At 34.5% G+C, this 22,833-nt stretch overlaps 1 protein-coding gene across 1 annotated transcript in view; it reads right to left on the reverse strand.

Annotated features, from left to right (window-relative positions):
• Positions 1-267: 267 nt before the first annotated feature.
• TECRL (trans-2,3-enoyl-CoA reductase like) overlaps positions 268-22,833 on the reverse strand; it is an 88,772-nt gene continuing 66,206 nt past the window's right edge. Inside the window, exons 8-12 of the mRNA XM_037530391.1 lie at positions 19,140-19,183; positions 18,324-18,381; positions 3,724-3,809; positions 3,151-3,196; positions 268-395 (exon numbers count right to left, since the gene is read on the reverse strand). Of these exons, the coding sequence (XP_037386288.1) occupies positions 268-395; positions 3,151-3,196; positions 3,724-3,809; positions 18,324-18,381; positions 19,140-19,183 (362 nt within the window). The remainder of the gene's footprint in view (positions 396-3,150; positions 3,197-3,723; positions 3,810-18,323; positions 18,382-19,139; positions 19,184-22,833) is intronic.

Below are 22,833 nucleotides of genomic sequence, written 5' to 3' on the forward strand. Positions count from 1 at the left end.
ATGAAGTACTACTTTGTTTAAGAACCAATTATTTGCAAATATAATGAATGCTATTTTTCCTTAGTCATGTCAATAATTTCTACTTATTTGCCTCAAGTTTATTACACTAAATTTAGTTAGGTTGTACCACTTTATATTTTTACTCAGTAAAATCATTGCTGTTTGTTAATTTCTGGAACATCATAATTAACCACCCTTAACTAATTCTGATTTAATGAGTTTACATATTGCTTTTCAGTATATGAAATAGGACCACTTATTTTTTTCTTACAATATAAATGGAATCATTGCTGATTTCCTATGCGTATAGGAATTGAATTTCTTCAGATAAAGCTTATGTTTCTTCTGTGCCCACAAAGACATCTGGATACTCATCAGAAGTGTGAAAATCCCAACTAGAAGAAAAAAAAGAAAGAATTATCTTCTGTTTTTCATTTTATGATGGATTTAGCAAGTTATATTAGAAAAATAAATACTATCATATATAGCTCTTAAAATACTTCTCAGATGTTGCATAGTTCTCTTAGTTGTCTTTATTCATATGCATTGCTAAACATCTATTTAATCAATGTTTATTTTAAAGTTGAGAAAACATAGAAAGTACATAGCAGACATCAAAATACATCTGTATTTTTATATCCCACAACTACAAAATACTCCCAAATATTTTTTCTTTATCAATTATAGTTTTCTGTATGCATATATTATACTTCTACACATACACATACAATCCACAATATTATGATTCAAAATTTATATTTAAGGGCAAAAATATATGTGAAATGGATATTTCACATGTCCCTTCTCATATATGGCATTCATTGCAGTTAAACTTCCACATTTAAACATCCAGCATTCAAGATTTTAAGCTTCCAAAGTAAACTTGTGCATCATTCCTGGTATATCAAGAGTATGAAGATTTTCTAAAGATAATCTGAGACTGATTAGACATCCTACATTCACCAAAGTAATTTATTTTTGTCTGTTTGCCTGCATTTTAACAAGAATTGGTTGACTAATCCTTCTAAAAGAGTCTTACCACACTTTGACATCATGATAATTTGTCACAATAGAAATGTGACAATGTAATGTGGTTAATGAATGCCAGTGAAGAGAATTGTTCTTGTCACTTTTGTTATCAGATATCTAATTTTAGATTAAGCAGCTCAGTCACTCAAAAAAAAAAATCTTTCTCCAATTAATGGTTTGTTTTTGTTTTTCTGTAAGACTTTCTACTCAACAATACTGTACCAGTCTCATTTAACAAACTGTTTACAGTTTCTAAAAAGCATTCAGTCTTTGCCCTCTGGCTCCAATGCTACATGATTTTAAACTCTTGCTTCTGAAGAGTAATGCCTTTTGCCATTAATCTGTTATTGAATCCACCACATTGCTTTGAAGTCAATTTCTGAGGTTCTGATCTGGGAAGAACTTTAGAATCATTTATAGACACAATGTCCCTTGGTAGATCACTTAGGCTACATTTCAGAATCTGATATGGCTAATAAAAACAAGTTAGGATGATAGGGTAGAAATGAGTTTTTATCTCACATTTACAACAAGATTTCACAGACTAAGGTTTTTAGTAAATTTCTTTATTTTCATTTCCTGCTACTCTGGATTTTTAAAATATGCTAACCTAATTTATGTATCACATGGTTTCACATCGTAACTGTTACATTGCTGTAGCTACATACACACTTTTCTTTTTAATTTGGAGAATAGGATTTCTGTAAAGACATGAAACGACTCTGAATCCAAAGGATACGATATATAGTGAAAATGCGTATGGTAATACTGACATTTCAATAGATTTAGACCTTGTTTGAAATAATAGTCTCCTAATCAGGAACTTCACATGTGACAGGAGTCCAAAGCTATGCTGTTCCTCCAAATCTTATTACAGCAGAAAAATTGGACCAATGTGTTACCCTTCATAGAAGGACTGTGAGTCTTCTAAGGTTCTGGAATTCTCACCCTGGATATGGTTTTGCACTATACTCTTAACAGATGTTTCATCAAATAGACTATTATTTTTGCCTGTTAAGTTTTATGTCTACCCTTTTCTGTTACTGTCTTCCTTCTTATACAGTGTTTTCCTATTTGCATCAATCAAAACACTATACATGTTACTATATTTGGTTCTAATGATTTTTAGATTTTGATTTCTTTTAAAGTTAAATGATTTCAATGTTTTATTGTCTTACAGATTACAGGTCAGTCCCCTAACCTGTAAACATAGTTAACTATGTTTCTTGATTGCCTAAAATGTGGATCCATCTTATATCTACATACAGTAACTGTTCTTAGTATTTGAGGAGCCTTTCCACTCTCATAACATTGCTATTATCAGCACTAGAAATAGGAATTTTTGTACTATTTTACAGTGTTTGGACTTGTTTACATAATTAAGTTTCTAAAGTCAGCCTTTCAGCCTTCTTTACCTCAGATAGTTTTACTAAGTTTCACTTTTTAAAACATCATTTGACAATATTCCTTCGGAGGTATTTTAATTTTTACTTTTTGACTAACTGCATTTATATAATAGAAGTATACATCTCCTAACTTTACCTGAAGACTTGAGATTATATCTGTTTCTAAGCACAGTACTTTCTTTCATCACCTTGTATATTTTATCATATTAAATACTTGTCAACTGTTTTAAAGGATTTTACAAGAACCCAATAAGTTTGTATATGTCCGTACTATCAATTATTCTTCCTAAGTTTCAAATGTCTCTAATAAAAAACATACTTCTAGATTAAATAAAAAAGAATTATGCACTCATGCCCCCAGCTTTCCCTCCACAGACACTCAGAAACACTTGGAGACACAACAGACACAGGTCTGTATGATGCAAGAGGAAGGTTCAAGTGAAGTGCATTACCACCTCTACTTTATAAAACAAAGCTTTGTTAACAAAGCCATTTGGACTATATTTTCTAACTTAGATTAAGTTACAATTACATAGAAATGCATTGTAAATGTTGTTCTTATGTATTTTATGAGTGCTAAAAAATAAAAGTTATAATAAAAATGAAAGCATAAAATCCATTTGCAAATACTATAAATTTTAGTATTACAGCAACATGTTCTCAGAAACTTGTTCTTCAAAATGTGCTTCAATTAAATATCACTAAGTGTTCTTACCAGGTAGTGTTTGTGTCATGACTGTGAAACTAATCCATGATCCAATCTGTAGCATTAAAACAGAAATTAACATTTAACTACAGTTAGTCAAGTAATTTGTTCACTTGTAAAATTAAGTAAATAACTTGTAAGTTTAAAATCCTGTGAAAAATTTTATGTAGAAATAATTTTCCTAAAAGTAATAATTTCATTTTCATCATAAGTTATCAACAATCCTATAAGGCATTATATTTACATAAAAACTGAATACATTAATCTAAAAACTTTTATAAAAATTAAAATTCTGATAAATATCACATTTTATATATAAATTGCAAAATTTTCTCTAAATTATACACAAATACACATTTTTTTCTGCCCAGAAAATTAAATTGTGGATGAAATGTTGCAATTTCTTACGCCTATAATTTGAATTATAATTTCTATTATAGTCTATATCTATGATTATACTTATATCTTCAGATAAAACATAATTGTGTCATTGCATATGTTAGCCTATAATACATATAAATACATAAATGTATGCATTTAGTATGTAATCAAGTTCAATTATTTCCTTAATAAGTAGCATACCTCATAAGTGTAATTTGGACATGAAACCAGAAAAAACATCCATGTGAAGGGGTTATAATTTGGACTTGGAAAACAGGCACTATTTCCTGTTAGAAAGGAGAATAAAAGATCAATGATGCTACGTATTGTTGATGTGATCATATACTTATTATATAATTCTAAATTCCCTAAAACAACCATACCACATGAAAAGTGACTATATAGTTATAGAAAACTGCTTCACAAGTTATTCTGAGAAGACCCATTTTCAAATGTTATGAACTTCTGATTCAAATAGAATACTTGTCATTTTCTGACTACATCTAAAGCTATGTTCTGTAAAATTACAGAATACACCGTGATCTTCAATTTTTAAGAGTTTAAAATAAACAATATATACACATTTTGCATATCTTAATAGTGGCAGCAGCATTGCATAATAAATAAATGTATTTTAGAATGTGTCTGTCTCTTCCTTTTCTTCTTTAATGTAAACTAAGATTAATACAATTGAGGTTATTAAATACTTCAAACCTCTCTGTATTAAATTAGTAAAAATCCAAAGGGAATTTTATAAGGATTTCATTTATACCAGAAAAGTATAATAATCTCTCATAAGAAGATTACAGTGAATATCAGTATAGTTCATATTAAAAAATGCCACATACATTATTTCTACTCAACAATAAAAAAATTATTTACATATCTCATTATATTTAGCATATTCTCACTTGATTTTTGTTAGTTTTTTTTTAGCCTTTGAATTTTTTTCAAGAAACTTTTTAGATAGCAGATTTAAAAGGTTATCATTATATTTTTGAATTATAAGAGTACTGCTTATTTGCCATAGCTGAATTTAATCAGATAATGTATCAACAAATCTTTTCATTATAATTGGAGTTATAATGGAATGTCAGTACGTTGTTTTCAAAATTGTAACTGTTGTTGAAATATCAAAGTGAAAAATACACTAGGTACTATGCATACTTCATGCACTGCTCATTTTACATTAAGGCTAAATATGTTTGACATTTAATATTACAGAGTCTCTTGGTAACATTTATGTAAACACCTTTGTATAATATCCATATATTCATGAAAATAAAAAAGAATAACTGAAACTTAACCATGTTACAGTCGTTGAATTCAGAATTTGAAGATTCATAGAGAATAATATGTGTTGAAGCCTCTATTTTATGTGATTCATCACCATGCCACCTCAAGTGGTAGTGGAAGGATCAGGGTCCACGGATACATATTTCTTCTAGATGTAGTTTATAGATAAATAACCAATTGAGTCTTCTCACCCAGAAAAGCATATTCATATAGACATTATTTCAAGGGTCAGTAGTTACTGTTAATTGTAATCATACATTAATTTAGGTGTTACTAATTTAATACCTACATTCCCCATGATATATTTTCTTAACATATTTTCACTGTAATATAGCTTCTAGCAAATAAAATTCTGAAGATTTTTTTTAAATTAAAATGCTAAGCCACAATGAATCTTCTTCAAGTATAAAAGCATCTATTCCTCAGCTTCAGGGAATAAAGTTGGGAGAGAAATTTGAATTTTTAATAATCCTATGAAGATTACCTGACTGAAAAGGAACAATCTTACTCAAGGTCATACTCATGTTTTTATTTAACCTTGATCCTATCTTTGATTTTATGATGATTTAACTCAGAACAAAGTTGTTCATTTAGGGTTTAGAATGTCCTACATATGGTCTCACCTGAGATTCTCTTTAAGAATGCATCACTTTCAATTTCCTACCTAAATTTGATTTCTTTATTCCCATCCATAAAATCACTACATAACAAACTTCCTGAATACTGATCTTATTTCAACATATAGAAAACTGAACCTGTAATAGTTTGAAATAAGATTAGCTTGAAAACAGACTATGCAGTGGGATTTTGGACTTAAATGACCTATTAAAGAGCCTACAATGAGTACCTCATTGTTGATGGCAGGTGCAGAAAAGATAGATGATGGTGGTTCAAGATTGCTGTGCAAGTGTCAAACCATTTACAGTGGTATACTGGTATATAAAATTGGTTCAAAGGAATGCTTTGTTCTGTTGAGTGGAATTAATCACTGTATATTATCAATGTTCTTGACAAATAAAGCTTAAAATGAAAATAATAGTTGACAATTAAAAGTCAACTGTGAAAGTTAGAGGATCTCTTTAGTAGCATACAAAGTGGCTATAATTTCCTGCATTGAAAAAGAGAGAGAGAGAAAGAGAGAGAGAGAGAGAGAGAGAGAAAGCTGAAGACAAAGTCTAAGACTTAATTGCAACAGTAGCTAAATTTCAAATATACAAAGCCAACTCAAATCAGATTTGCTAAATTGCTAAATCCAGGTTGGTGTCCATAAATCTTGGAATACATAGAATTTCAAGTACTTCATGAGTCTATAGATGTTGTCCATTCCTCCCTGTTTAAGTTAGTATACCCCTTTGCTAAAAGGTAATGCACAGAATACAATATTGCAAACAAATCCCCTCTAGGATTTTTTCCCTGTTGTCCTCTTATGTTAACTAGAGTTAAATACAAATATAAATAACCTGATGTTAGTCTGAGTCTGATAATGGTAGAAAATAAAAATGTCTTATTCCCCTAAAAAGGTTATAGGATCCAGATGACATTAACCACCAAATTATAGGAGAATACACATGTAATTAGATTGTCAGGGTGCTTGACAAGAAAGACAAAACACAAAATTGAAGGATAAGTTTATTATAACACTGGATATAGATAATTGAAATGACTTTTAAAGCGGTGAGGCCAGAGGTTTTTGTCTTAGAAAGTACTGCCAAGTCATATGTCCAAAAAAAGTGCTGATATCCAAAATCTACAAAGAGGATATGGATAATTGAAATGACTTTTAAAGCAGTGAGGCCAGAGGTTTTTGTCTTAGAAAGTACTGCCAAGTCATATGTCCAACAAAGTGCTGATATCCAAAATCTACAAAGACCTCATAAAACTTAATTAAAAATAACCAAAAATATTTAAAAATGGAAAGAGGACCTGAATAGACACTCTCCAAAAAAGACAAACATGGTCAATAGGCACATGAAAAAAAAAATGTTTATCATTCTTATTATTAGGGAAATACATATTAAAACAATAATGAGCTATCACATTACTCTTGTGAGAATGAATATGATTAAAAAGACAGTAAACAATAATTAGTGGAAAAGATGTGGAGAGAAGGGGTCACTTATACATTACTGGTACAGCCATTATGAGAAAGCAGTGTGGGGATTCCTAGAAAAATTGAAAATAGAATTCCATACAATTCAGCTATTCCAATTCAGCTATTTCATATCTGGAATTGCATTCCAGATACAATTCAAATATCCATATTTGGATATTTATCCAAAAATCACAAAAGTTCACGTTGAAGATATATACGTAGCCCATGTTTATTGCAGTACTATTTACAATACCCAAGCTATGAAAACAAACTAAGTGCCAAGGATGTTGAAAGAATAAAGATGTTACAACATTCTACACAATGGAAATCTACTCATCTCTTTAAAAATTTGAATTCCTGTCATTTGCAACAATGTGGATGGGACTACTGGAAATACACTTAGTACAATAAGCCAGGTAGAGAAAGACAAATATCATCTCATTTCATTCATGTGATATATCGAGGGAAAAAATGACAGATAAACTAAATAAAACAAAAATAAACTTAAGGACTATAAAAACAATTAGTGGTTACCAAAAGGGAAGGTGGACAAATCTTGGTGAAAGGGTCAGAGGTATGGTAAATGATAGATTTGGACATTTTAGCAGTGAACTTAATGTACCATATACACGTGTCCATTCTTAACAATGAATGTCTGAGCTTAGTAAGGTTATTATGCAACATTACTTCAATTTAAAAAATTATTTATACATAAGAACCTAGATGATAAATTTATACATGGAAAATTCTGATTAATATACAGTTGGCTACCAAAACAGGCCTGCAGATGAAAAAAGGAGAACATTTATGAGAGCTGGAAATTAATTATTACAAGTCAAAAAATTTGTTGTTGTTAGTGAAGTAAAATCCTAAATAATCTATATTCAAACACTTTCACTGAGAGGATATTTACATTAATGTCCCCACATTTTGCTAAAACCAAGAATTCATGAGCTTGAAAAGAGCAGAGATGCTCATCAAAGGGTATTTCATGTTTGGTTCTATTCAGTTTTATTCTTACATAGAACAACAGGAGTATTCAGTAGTCCTAAATCCCAAAGTCAGTTTAGAGAAGTATTATTCAAAAAGGGAATAGAGAGCAACATGGCGGCGAGGAGACGCTGCGAGTAAGATCTCCCATTAAAAAAAGTTAATAGGGAGGAAAAGCGGCAGGTCCCAGTGAGAAGTGGGACACGGAAGATAAACGGGTGACTCCAGCAAACTACCCGAAGAAGAAAGTGGCCATAAAAGAGGACTAGAAGGGAGGGAAGCGCAGAACCCTGCTCCCCTCCCCCGCCCACAGAGGTGGCACTCTCCCACCGGCAGAGAGGAGGAAAACAACAAACTAAAACGACCAACAAGAACAAACGACGCAGCAAGCGGGACTGTGAGTGGAAAGGAACTATGGCAGCCACCACATCCCGTGAACGGGAGCTGAGGCGAACCCTGCAGGATTCGCCGTGGCGGTGAGCGAACGGCTCCGGGCGCCATTAGAGAAGAACAAAGACCCCGGGAGATGCGCACACAGCCTGGGCTGCCGGTAAGCTTGCGCGGAAAGCGGTGCGCTCAGCGCGCTTGAAAAGCAAGTGCAGACTGGGATCAGAGCTGCCCAGGTCCCCGCGCCTGCGACCTAGGCTTGTGGGGAGACGACCTAGGCTTGTGGGGAGACGCGCGGAGGTCCTCACTGAGGTGACGGTCCCTCCCTGAGTAAGCAGGAACCAGGCACCCAGGCACGGGAGCAGTGCAAAAGGCGCCATTCCCGCGCCACTGAACTGGGCTACCGCCCGCGTCCTGGAACTGAGGGCTTTGAACTGAGACCCGGGGCACGAAAATTCGGGGCGTGGGTTCTCCACGACTGTGGGGCACAAGGCAGACACAGCACCCCAAAGCTGTTGAGGTGTACCCTACCATTCCCGCTCTGTTCCCTGTCCCACGGGGTGGGGGGAGGCGAAAAACAGCCCCCCAAGGACAATAGGAGAGATCTCTGGCGCCACCTAGCGACCAGGAAAAAAAAGTCACTAACACCCCATAAAACAGGAAATTTCTTAAGACTGCTTGAAAAGGGCAGAAGGCTTCTGGAGGACCCAGTGGCCAGCCGGGAAGTTATTCCATGCCAGGCCCCTTCCGACCAGCAGTCTGAGCCCACAGAGGGAGCAGGCACCCACGTCCGGGGCAGACCGGGTGCGCAGAAGAGTGTGCCTGAAACCGGAGGCGCAGGGACTGCATCCCGCTTCGCTATTTGAGAACAGGGACATTTCTTCAGTAAAAACTGCCTGAAACCAGCAGAAAGCTCCCCCAGAAGACAGAGATGGCTCCTGGAAGAGCCAGAGGGGAACGGAGAAGTTCACCCAAGATGTCAGTCAGTCCAAGCAACACAGTGTCCCAACGCATACGACAAATTAGAAAACAGACAGTAGGGAGTAGAAGAACCACACGCAACCTAACAACTCCTCAGGAAAGAAGCACACCACAAAAAGAAAACCACTCCCCAGATTGCAACGACAGCAACTTGGAAGAACTTCTGAGCCTTCCAGAAAGAGAATTTAAAATTGCCATGATTAAAAAAGTGATAGATCAGAAGAAGGAAATTGAGTCCCTAAAGAGGGAAAACAATGGTCAGAAGAATGAAATGAGTCCCTAAAGAGGGAAGTAAAAGAAATGAAGGAGATCAAAGAATTAATGGAGGAACTAAAGAACTCCAGGAAAAGCAAGGAAAGCAGAATAGATGAAATGGAAGAACGAATAAGTTCTCTTGAAGACACAGAAATAAAAAGAACCAAAACAGAAAAGGAAAGAGAAGTACGAAGGAAAAAGAATGAAGAAAGACTTCGGGAACTATCTGACTCCATGAGGAAAGGAAATATAAGAGTTATAGGAATTCCAGAAGGAGAGGAGAGAGATGTAGGAACAGAGAAAATATTCCAGGAGATAATTGAAGAGAACTTCCCAAATGTGAAGAAGGAGCTGAAAATTGATATAAAAGAAGCAAGAAGAACACCAAACATCCACGACGAAAGGAAAAACACAGCAAGACACATAATAGTAAAGCTCCCAAGAATCCAGGACAAGGAAAAAATAATGAAGCTGACAAGAGGGAAGAAACAGATAACATTCAAAGGAAAACCAATCAGGCTGACATCAGACTTCTCTGAAGAAACACTACGGGCAAGGAGAGAGTGGAGGGACATAGTCAACAGACTCCAAGAAAACAGATGCCAACCAAGAATACTCTATCCCGCAAAGCTCTCTTTCCTCCATGAAGAAAGAATATGGACCTTCCCAGACAAAGAGAAACTCCGGAATTTCATTACGAATGAACCCCCACTCCAAAAAATACTACAAGGAATCCTAAAGCCAGAACCTCAGAGGGACGAATAACAACGAAAGAAGACCAAAAAAAAAAAAAAGTTATTAAAAGAATAAATAAAATCAAAGGAAAGACAAACATAATGGCAAATACAGATGCTAACATATCAATATTAACTCTAAATGTAAATGGACTAAACTCTTCAATAAAAAGACACAGAGTTGCAGCCTGGATTAAGAAACAAAACCCAACCTTTTGCTGTCTCCAGGAAACACATTTAGCTACAAAAGATAAAAATAGGCTCAAAGTCAAAGGATGGAAAACAATCCTACAAGCAAATGGGCCAAAAAAGAAAGCAGGAACAGCTATACTTATATCAGATAAAACAGACTTCAAACTCAAAAAAATAAAAAGAGACCCCAATGGTCACTACATTATGATTAAGGGGACAATACTTCAAGAAGAAATAACACTCATTAACATATACTCACCAAACGAAAGAGCACCAAAATATATCAGACAACTGTTGTCCTCTCTGAAAACAGACATCAGAGAAAACACACACCTAGTGGGAGACTTCAACACACCACTATCAACAATGGATAGATCAACAAGACAAAAAATAAGTAAAGAAACTAAAGCTCTAAATAAGGACCTAGAGCATTTGGGCTTAACAGACATCTATAGAACACTAAACCCAAAAAAAACGGAGTACACATTTTTCTCAAGCGCACACGGATCCTTCTCCAGGATCGATCACATACTGGGGCACAAGACAAACATCTACAGATGCACCAAGATTGAAATCATACCAACCATCTTTTCTGACCACGAAGGCATCAAACTAGAAATAAATCATAAAAAGAAGGCAAGGAACTATCCTACCTCATGGAGATTAAAAGCCACACTACTGGAAGACCACTGGACTAACGAGGAGATCAAAGAAGAAATTAAAAAATTCTTCGAATTGAATGACAAGGAGGACACCAATATCCTAAATGTATGGGATGCAGCAAAAGCAGTAATAAGAGGAAAATATATAGCAATAGAAGCTCACATCAAAAAACAAGAAAGAACTCAAAGAAACAACCTAATCTCGAAGCTCAAAGATCTAGAAAAAGAACAACAAAAAAACCCCAAAACCAGTAGAAGAAAAGAAATAATAAAAACCAAAGCAGAAATAAATGAAATTGAAACTAAAAAAACAATCCAAAAGATCAATGAAACCAAGAGCTGGTTCTTTGAAAAAATAAATAAAATAGACAAACCCTAGCCAGGCTCACAAAGGAAAAAAGGGAGAAAGCACAAATACACAGGATCATAAATGAAAGAGGAGAAATCACAACGGACACAGCAGAAATCAAAAGAATAATCAGTAACTACTATGAACAGTTATATGGAAACAAGTTCAACAATCTAGTGGAGATGGACAAATTCCTACAACTCTACAATCACCCAAAGCTAGATAAAGAAGAAATAGAACACCTAAACAGACCAATTACAAGCAGCGAAATTGAAATGGTAATCAAAAACCTCCCCAAAAACAAAAGCCCAGGACCTGATGGATTTACAAATGAATTCTACCAAACATTCAGAGACGAATTAGTGCCTATCCTTCACAAACTCTTCCAAAAAATTGAGAAGGAAGGGACAATACCAAACACGTTCTATGAAGCCAATATTACACTAATACCAAAACCGAATAAGGACAACACAAAAAAGGAAAACTATAGGCCAATCTCCCTAATGAACACTGATGCAAAAATCCTCAATAAAATTTTAGCTATCAGAATCCAACAATGTATCCATAAGATAATTCACCACGACCAAGTTGGATTCATTCCAGGGGCACAAGGATGGTTTAACATCCGAAAATCAATCAACGTTATCCAACACATCAACAAAAAGAAATATAAAAACCATATGATAATATCAATAGATGCTGAGAAAGCTTTCGACAAAGTGCAACACCCATTCATGATAAAAGCCCTTGAAATTCTTGGGATACAAGGAACATACCTCAACATCATAAAGGCCATCTATGACAAGCCAACAGCCAGTATCATTCTCAATGGTGAAAAGCTGAAAGCAATTCCATTAAGATCTGGAACAAGACAAGGATGTCCACTCTCACCACTGCTTTTCAATATAATACTGGAAGTCCTAGCCAGAGCAATAAGACAAGAGAAAGACATCCAAGGAATCCAAATAGGAAAAGAAGAAGTCAAACTATCACTATTTGCAGATGATATGATAATATACATAGAGAACCCCAAAATCTCCACAGAAAAACTAATTCAACTCATCAATCAATTCAGTAAAGTGGCAGGATACAAAATCAACACGCAAAAGTCAGTAGCCTTCCTATACACAAACAATAAATCTGAAGAAGAAGAAATCAAAAAAACCACCCCTTTTATTATCGAAACAAAAAAAATCAAATATTTGGGAATAAATCTAACAAAAGAGGTAAAGGACCTATACAAAGAAAACTATAAAACACTGTTAAAAGAAATAGAAGAAGACACAAAGAAATGGAAAGACATCCCCTGCTCATGGATTGGAAGAATAAACATTATTAAAATGGCCATCCTACCAAAAGCAATATACAGATTCAATGCTATTCCAATCAAAATCTCAATGGCATTCTTCAAAGAAATAGAACAATTATTGATGAAATTCATATGGAATCACAAAAAACCCCGAATAGCCAAAGCTCTACTGAAAAAAAAAGAAGGAAATGGAGGCATCACACTCCCAGACTTCAAAGTATACTACAAAGCCATAATCATCAAAACTGCATGGTATTGGAACAAGAACAGACATACAGACCAATGGAATCGAATAGAAAATCTAGAAATAAACCCACAGATTTATGGTCAACTAATCTTTGACAAAGGAGCAAAGACTATGCATTGGAGCAAAGAAAGTTTGTTCAATAAATGGTGCTGGGAAAACTGGGTCGCTACATGCAAAAGAATGAAGCTTGACCACTACCTCACACCATACACAAAAATCAACTCAAAATGGATTAAAGAACTAGACATAAGACCTGAAACCATAAAATATATAGAAGGAAATATAGGCGAAACACTACGGGATTTGCACATCAAAGACATCTTTACAGACACATCACCCAAAGCAGTGATAGTGAAGACAAAGATAAACAGCTGGGACTACATCAAATTAAAGAGCTTCTGCACAGCAAAAGAGACAAAACAAAAACAAAGAGAAACCCCACCAACTGGGAGAACATTTTTGCACCCAACACTAATGATAAAGGACTGATCACAAAAATCTGCAAAGAGCTGATGAGACTCAGCAACAACAAAGAAAATAATCCAGTCAAAAAATGGGCAGAAGAGCTAAAAAGAAACTTCTCTGAAGAGGAAATGCAAATGGCCAACAGACATATGAAAAAATGTTCAACATCACTTGTAATCAGGGAAATGCAAATCAAAACTACCATGAGATACCATCTCACACCAGTGAGAATGGCACATATTAAAAAAACTAGCAACAACAAATGTTGGCGAGGATGTGGAGAAAAAGGAACTCTTCTGCACTGTTGGTGGGAGTGCAAACTGGTTCAACCACTATGGAGAGCTGTGTGGAGATTTCTGGACCTACTAAACATAGAGCTTCCATATGATCCAGCAATTCCACTCCTAGGTATTTACCCAAAGGACACAGAAACATCAATTCCAAAGAGCACCTGCACCCCTATGTTTATAGCAGCACTGTTTACAATAGCTAAGCTTTGGAAACAACCCAAATGCCCAAAAATAGATGACTGGATCAAGAAGATATGGTACATATATACCATGGAATATTACTCAGCATTCAAAAAAGATAAACACATGCAATTTGCAGCAACATGGATGGCGCTGGAAGGGATCATGCTCAGCGAAATAAGCCAAAAAGAAAAAGAAAAATACCGGATGGTCTCACTCATAGCAGGAATCTAGAAAACTTAAATAAGGGACCAGGAAAATGAATATAAGAAAGTGAAAATCAAAATCAACAAAAACTATGAACCAGAGACACTTTTTGGGGGTGGGGGGCGGGAGGGGAAGGATTGGGGTCAGAATGGGGCGTTTGCAATTGTATGGGGGAATATAAAAATAAAATTTAATATTAAAAAAAAACAAAACAAAAAGGGAATAGACACATATTCTACTTTCTCATAGGACAGGAAGAACCATGGTAACATTTTTTATTAAATAAGGTAATATCTGTTTAATCATCCTGTAATTTTTTTCCTTTAAAATGTTAAATTTTGATCTCTTAAGAACAGATAAAAATATAGCCTTAAAATTTAAATGTCCAATAATAAATTATTATGTGAGAGGACAGGAGGAAAATTATTAACTATAAACATATTGCTATATTTTTTCACAGTTTAATTTTGCTTAATTTCTTCATTAATTTGTTATTTATTTCTGACTGTCCATTGTTGTTTTGTTCAAATTATAGAATTGATATAATAGAAAAATAAATTAATAAGTCTTTTTTTTTGGTTCATAAATATATAGTTCTACTGAAAAAGTAAAAGAAGTCTCTGCTTCATAAACAATAGTATATGAAGGCAGCTAAAATGGAGAAGATGTATCTTGGAGGCTTAGAGGAAAGGCCTGGAAAGAGGGAAATAGTTCTGGGAACTAGCAATTTAGAAAACAAGCATGTCTAGGAATCTAAAGACACATTGAAACAATCCCCATCCCTTTTAGAGCAAGCTTTATTCTTTAGAGAATTCACTACAACCACCCCATCTGTAAAAATACTTTGTTATTTCTTTTCAATGAGATTCTGTACCTTTAAAAGTTAATATAAGTCGGTCAGCATTTATATAAGCCTTCTATGTGAATAAAATAGAAAGTGAGAATCTTTTTTCCTGCTAATGAAAGAAAACAGAAAAATTTCAATAGAACACACATACACAAAAGCATTTACAGATATCAAAGAACAAAAACATGAAAAAATTCCAAAATTCCAAGTAGATGTGCACAAAACAGGAAAGAAAAAAAAAAAGAAAAAAATGTCTATAAAATAGTGGAAGATATTCGAATTTTCCTAGAGTTTAATGGTATAGGGGATCTTAACAACATGAACAAAAATAGCCCTCCCAAAAATCTAAAAATAGTACATTATAGACAAATAAGATAGAGGCAGATGTGATATATGCATAACCTCACCCCACAACAGTACACAGTGGAACAAAACATTTCCTTGTATTGATACAAGAAACTCTGTACAACTGAAAAAAAAAAAAAAAAAGACATGAATCACCCTACTGGAAGATTCCATTATGTTCCCTGTGTAATTGACCTGGATATATCAACTTTAAGACACACTTTACAAAATTAACAGAATTTAGTGATAAAGAAAAAAAAATTGAGTCTCCAGGCAAAATGACAAAGTCCATTAACAAAGAAGAGAATATTCGATAGGTATCTGGTTTCTCAAAAGCGTCATAAAAAGCAAGAAATTTTCCAGTAGACACTTTAAAAGAAAGTCTTCATGAATGATTTTAGGCATGTGTGTTTTGAAAACATGGTGATTTAAAATTTTTATTTCATAATGACACCATGTTCCAGATAAATGAGAAAATGTGAACAAGTTCATGTAGTTAGAGAGAATCAAGTTGTAAGGCAATTGGAAAATTATCAGGCTTTTCCGCCCTTCTGCCATTAGCATTAATGATGAATCCTGGTGGTCCTACATGCATGACTAATGGTGGACACTTGGAGTAGGGTGTGAGCATGCATAGGTAGGCACACCTGGGCTGAGACTGGGCTTATAAGGGCGGCATCACTGGGGCATCTGCTGAGGAGGCCAGCAGAATGAGCAATAGAATGATAAGAACCAGCAGAGCAGCAAAGGAAAAGCGGAGACCACTAGAGAACAATAGAGAGCCCACAAAGTGAAGATTCGCCAGGGGCTGGGAGGCCTGTCAGCCTCCTGGCCCCCAGGACCCCCTGCCTTGTAAAGAGCTCAATAAAAGTCTGAAAAAGCCACACGGAGGGCTCCAGGACTCTCCTTTATCCATCTGCCTGGAACATAGAGATTCTGCCCTATGCCATCCTGCCCCTACACAAGTCTAAAATGTGTAATATGGACTCCACCCACAGGATGATGGAAGAGAGTCTGGAATCACCTTTTCCCAAAAAACAGCTATAAAGATTAATATGTGTTCATAAGAAAATTCAAATTGTTAGAACCAGCTATATAGCCCCAGGACTTCCCAAGGAGATTGAGAACTAAAATTGGTGGCTTCTGAGGTAAAAGAACAGGAGGAAGTGACAGGAATCATGTCTGGGATGACAGTCAACTTCCCAAGCTAAGATGGGGAAAACCCAAGGCTTTGCGAAGTTCTCTGGAGAAATTTTGCTGACTGAATGTGGTCCCAGACCCAATCTGTGCAGTGGGCAACAAGGCCTAAAAACTCTCTCCCATTCCAAAAGAGATCAAAGAAAAGCCAGGCTGAGCCAGGCCCACCTCCATAAAAGGCCGAAGAGCAGAAAGAAGGACTTTAGAGTGAAATCCTTTGGGAAAATAACCTGGGGGAATTTATACACCCCAGGCCTGCAGAAGCAGCAGCTGAGGCGAGGGCAGGGCCGTGATGGTCGTTGTGGGCAGCCATTGTGTTAAGTCAACACACGTGTGCCTGAGATACATGGAATGCCACCTCCAAATCAAGTGAAATTAATCTCAGAGTGAGAGCCTGGTGGTCCAGACATTGCCCTTCCCACTGTGAGGCCCAAGGTTCATAGCCATGGAAGAAAGGAACAATAGAGGTGGGGTGGTATGTGAGGACAAACTGAGCACAGAATACATACAGCTTTCTGTAAAATAAAGTGTAGGGTAAGGTAAAAAGTATCAGATTTTTCTGCCCTCCCGCCATTAGGATGGATGACGGAAACCTGTGGTCCCAAATGCATCCCTGATGGCGGGCACCTGAAGTAGGGTGTGGACATATGTACATGGGATTCACCTGGGCTAAGACTGGACTTTTAAGGGTGGCATCACGGGGACCCCAGTAGAAGCCAAGAAAGAGCAGAAACCTAGAGAAGAGAAGCAGAGAGAACACCAGAGAGCCCAGATAGAGTGAGGATTTGCTGGGGGCTGGGTGGACTGCCAGTCTCCCGACCCCCCAGCACTCCTGCCTGCCATATGCCTGGTAAATCTAAATAAAAAACTTGCAAAAGCCACTGAGGGCTCCAGGACTCCTCCTTTATCTGGTCTGCTGGATCAGAAAACCTGCACTGTGTCATTCCTGCCCCTACACAAAGCAAAAGGTTAATGTGACTAATGTCACTCCTCAAACAAAAATTGAATAATAAAGCCCCAGACTCCACTTCTAAATTCATTTCATAATGAGGTAAATTAAGAAGAAAACAGCAGGTAAACGCCCAGTGCCCCAACCACATACACACACAAATAGTGATAAATAAAGCAATATACATGCCTAAAAAGTAGGTACATCTCAACACGAGATGGCAAAGCAAAGTGAAAAAGACAGACATCCAGGGACAAATATAAAGGAGACAGAAACAGATAAACTATATGACAATTACTTCAGAACAACAGTATTAAAAATGTTAGATACGGGAAGGTCAGTCAAAAGCAGACAGACAGGCACAAGATCTAGAAAGGAGATACAGGAACAGAGTTCTTCACCAAAGATGAATATATAAAAAGATCACAAAAGGAGACTCTGAATGAAGTGCAAATTTAGAAAGTGCTTTAAATAGAAATAAAATGGCAGAAAAAGATTTTCAGTTGTAGAAGACTCAAATTAACAAATTAAACATTTAGAACAAGAGAGAGTATCAAGACAAAGGAAAAATGAAATCAGTAGGTTTCATACTACTTTACCTCTTAATCTATTTTTTCACATTGTCTAAGTTATATTGTTGTTTAGGGGGTGTGTGTGTGTGTACATATGTACATATGTGTACTTCATTTAAGAGAAATCATTAATAAGGGTTATAAGGAAAATTTAGACATAAAAGGACAAAAATCAAGTTCCCTTTAAAAATATTGATTTAGACATTTAAAATAATTAATTCACTCTATATGATATTAAAAATGAATGATTCTAACCTGTGTGATTTAGATGAGACAGCACTACATTAATGAAATGATTTCCAGCTTCACAAATCTGCAAAATATTTTAACATTTTAAGTGTAGTATATCTGCATCTCTTAAAAATAAATTGAACCAAAGTTCAATATAACATTACAAAGAATAGGTTACTTTTGCATGAATTCTAAGAATTTGTCAATGGAGCAGGGACAATATCATGGGAGTTAACCTATCAAAGACAGCAATGGGGGTAGAATGTGAACAAGGAATGGACGTATGGAATCATAATGGATATAAAGCTATGTAAATATTTAATAAAATAATGCATTTCAGAAATAATAAAAATCTATTGTGAATTCAAACAATACATATGTGAAGTTAAATAGAATGATCTAAATAATTTGACTAAGAAAAATTAGGAAAGAACTTTGTTTCAATTTTAAAAGACTTTGTTTTACTCACAATTAGTTAAATTAACGATGTCGAAGTGTTTTATGGAAGTGTGTCTGTTGAACATGTAAAACTTTTGCTCTTAGAGATTTATAAGTTAGAGCACAGACAATAGGAAGAAGAATTACTGAGTTTTTTTTTCAAATTTTTATTTAAGATAATTTTAAGCATTCCAATAATGCATAGAATATTATAATTAAAATATTTGGAGAGTTAATGATTTAATTATAGTAAATTATTTGATTAACTTAATTTAATATTGTTAGGTATATGATATAAAATAGAAAAATTTTTTCTGAATGACAAATTCTCAAATACAATCTAGTTTGAAGTCTTAATAATACTACAATTAAACATTAATAGGAAAAAATATAAATACACACCAGGAAGTTGACAGTAGCTACTGTGACTTGCCTACTTCCAAATGCTAGGAAAACAGAAACAAAAATATTATACAAACATTCATATTTTAGGCTTTAACATTATAGACATAATTCAGACAGTGTTTATTGTAGATTACTATCCTGTAAACAAAAGTACAATGTGATATGTTATTGACCTTTGAGAAGATACTTTTGTAATCTAAAGAAACAAAGCTGTTTTTTCTTTCCACATGCAATTTTCTTATAGTAATCTAATGTTATTTAGATTACAAATGGAATCTATTTTAATTTGTATTATTAAACTTTTTGAAATCAAATTTAATCTGTCATATTTGTCACTTTATAGCACATTACAATGACCTAGCATACTCAATCTCTTGCTTTCAAATGTTTAACAATAAAAAGAAAGATGCTTAATAACATTTTTTTATTTTTGTACTAAGGTTTTATATCAGGTTGTATTTTAATTATTTTCATATTAAAAATAAATATGAGCATTGTTGCTATATGAAAGTAAAGAAAATATAGGCTATATATGATCCCATATCATAAAGAGCAATGGATAAACTGGAATTTTTAAAGTACTCTAACATCACTTTGCTCACAGTAGAGATATTGGATTTAGAAATGTTCAAAACAAATGGAATTTTCTGAAAAGCTCATTATCCGTTTTAACATATAAACATATTTCACACACATATATATATATGTGTGTATATACATATATACATACATATACATATATACATATATATACACATACACTTCCCATAGGAAACAATGTTGCCTTGTTCATTTGACTCAATTGTCTAAACATAACAATTTAATGCAGTACACAATAGAAATAGAATATGTTAGAGAAGAGGAATTTCTAACATGTTTAATTAGCATGCTTATTTCATCTTTTGTACATAATTATCTAAAATTGGGATTATGTCTATTTTGCAACTGTAATAATTTTCCTCTTGTTACTTCAGTTTTTTTTTTTACTTTTGTCTTTTCTATAATGTTATTTTAAATTTCACACTTAATAATAGTTGTCTATGAATGTGTCTTCAAGTATATAGTTTTAAATTTGTTTTAAGTGCCCACAAAAATGGTAGTAGAATGTATATTTTACATTATAGGTTTCCATCTTAGTGATATAAATTTGGACTCATTTTTTTCCCAATATTTTCTGTTCCTAAATATTTTATGCAGGTGGTGAGTATAATAAAAGCTAACTTTAGAAAAAGGGAAAATAATAATTTTGGTGTGTTTTAAATTCATGTTTTTTGTGCTTAGCTATGCTTTTAAGGTTTCATTTTGTCTAAAGATAGTATATATTGTAGTTTGTATTATTTCTACTTTTGGGGGAACAACATTGAATTTTCATGCTCTAATATATAATCCACTTTTTTCTATAAAAATATTTAATCTATAAACTAATTAGTTACAAAAGGGAAGAATATAATATTTCAAAAATAATAAATTCCAAGAAAGATATTTATAGCATAGCATAGCTGCCAAAAAAGAAGTGAAATTGTAATGAATAAAGCAAAACCTAATTGATGTCATAAGCTTATGAGAAATTAGAAACAATTATTGGATTCTATTTATTTGCCTGCAGTGTGAACTAATTACCCTAGGCTCACATCACTATTGCTATTGACTGAATGTTGTCTCCATTCGGTCAAAAAATTAGAAGCCTGGATTTCTAATATAGTGGTTTTTGGAGATGGGGCCTTTAGGAGATAATTAAGTTTAGGTAGAGGGACAATAATGAGATTTGTGTTCTAATAAGAAAAGAGAATTTGCTCCTTCCATTGTAAGATCACAGAGAGAAAGCACTGCAAATCAGGACAGAACTGAGTCAGCCAGCACTTTAATTTTGACTTTCAACTTTTCATAACTGTGAAAAAATAAGCCTTACAGTCTGAATATTTTGTTATAGCATTCAACACTGTCTAAAACAACTATCAATTTAAGAATTAGAAACTTCTGCTTAGATGAAAACACCAGTCAAATCAATACGCTCTTTTTTTGTTTGTTTCAGTGGGGGTTGGCTAGCCTTTTACTCAGATTAATGCTTTCTGTATCTAAACTGCATATTTCAGTAATTTGCTGATTGTGAGTAAACTGAATAACAGATGATAGTTACCAATCATCATCAGATATCAGTGATCATAACTAATATTTGTAAGAGTGAAATATGGACTGAAGAGCTAACTGCAAAATTTGTAGGTTATGCAATTGCAATAACATAGGTGGCAACTAATTTGAAGCATGAGTTTGGTGCCTGGCATTATTTACCTAAGCCATAAAAACTGAAATCTGTATGGACAGCTTATCCAAGATATTCCCTCTCCACATGCAAATGCTCTGTATGTTTTCACAGAATTTAGGTCCACTAACATCTGATGCATTTAAGAGACATGAGCACAACAAAATAAAGCTTTTTCCCCCAAGTCTATAGGGAGAAAAAGCTTGTTTATAGCAAGCTATATTACCAATATCATAACATTTCTAATTATAAAAGAAGTTGTAATTTTATATTTCTTGATCTCTATTTAGTTTTCAATAAATGTTTAACATATATGAACACACTAAATCTGTTATTTTGTGCAAATTTGTGACTGCAGCATTTTTCAGAAGTTCCTCTTCTTAAACATAGTATGGAACAAAATTATTAATCTGTTAATGTTCTAAAATAAGTATATATTCTAAAATATATTTTAAATTTCTGTTGGAGGGCCTTCCTGGTGGTGCAAAGTGTTAAGAACCACACCATGAAGCAGTCTGCAGCCTCTGCAGCATGAGTTCGATCCCCGGCCGGCCAGGGAGCAACCCGCATGGTGCAGCAGACCTCTCCTGACTTGCCCGCTGCTCCCCTCAGCAGTGTACTTCAGTCAGTCTGCCTGTTCTGTTCCCCACTGTCTCTGGTGAATCCTCTCACCCCCTGCATTTCTGGCCTGTACCCCAGCTCTTTTATGCATAAATAAATAAATCTGAAAAAAAAAAGAAAAAAAATTCTGTCGGAGTTATATGAGATCAGGACCTGAGGACTGCGATTTTTATCTGCATTTCAATTGCTTGATTAGTTCAAGGGTCAAGACATTCAATAAAGTTATAAATAGGAAAATATATGTCACACAAAAATACCTGTTTTTCATGCCTAATTATAATTAAAATGATAATTAAATATATTTGTATATTTTTTAAATAATAGCTAATTGTATATGATTATATGATTATGAAGAGTTTCTTTTTAATCCTTAATTTCACTGTTGTCATTTGGAGACTTACAATAAACTCGTGTTTCTGCTACAGTTCCTATAGGTTAAAATTAAATCACAGATGTCAGTCAAATTTGATCTTTTAAGATTACAGAAAAATGGAATGAACTGGGACATGGAAATAATTTAAAATGGACATTTTTATTAGTAGTTGCTATCCCTTTTTTTTTAAATCTTTTTTTTTTAAGATTTATTTATTTATTTCTTTTTATAAGCACTGGGTACAGTCAGAAGTCGGGAGGGTGAGAGAATTCACCAGAGCCAGAGCAGAGAGCAGAGCAAGCAGACTGACGAAGTACACTGCTGAAGGAAGCAGCCGGCGGCAGGAGAGGTCTGCGCACCATGTGGGACACTTGCCGGGCGACCGGGGATTGAACCGGCGCTGCAGAGGCTGCGGGCAGCTTCGCAACCCAGCGCTC

The sequence above is a fragment of the Talpa occidentalis genome, unplaced genomic scaffold (genome assembly GCF_014898055.3).
Source record: "Talpa occidentalis isolate TD23 unplaced genomic scaffold, MPIMG_talOcc4v2.1 talOcc4.6, whole genome shotgun sequence".
Taxonomy (NCBI): Eukaryota; Metazoa; Chordata; class Mammalia; order Eulipotyphla; family Talpidae; genus Talpa; species Talpa occidentalis.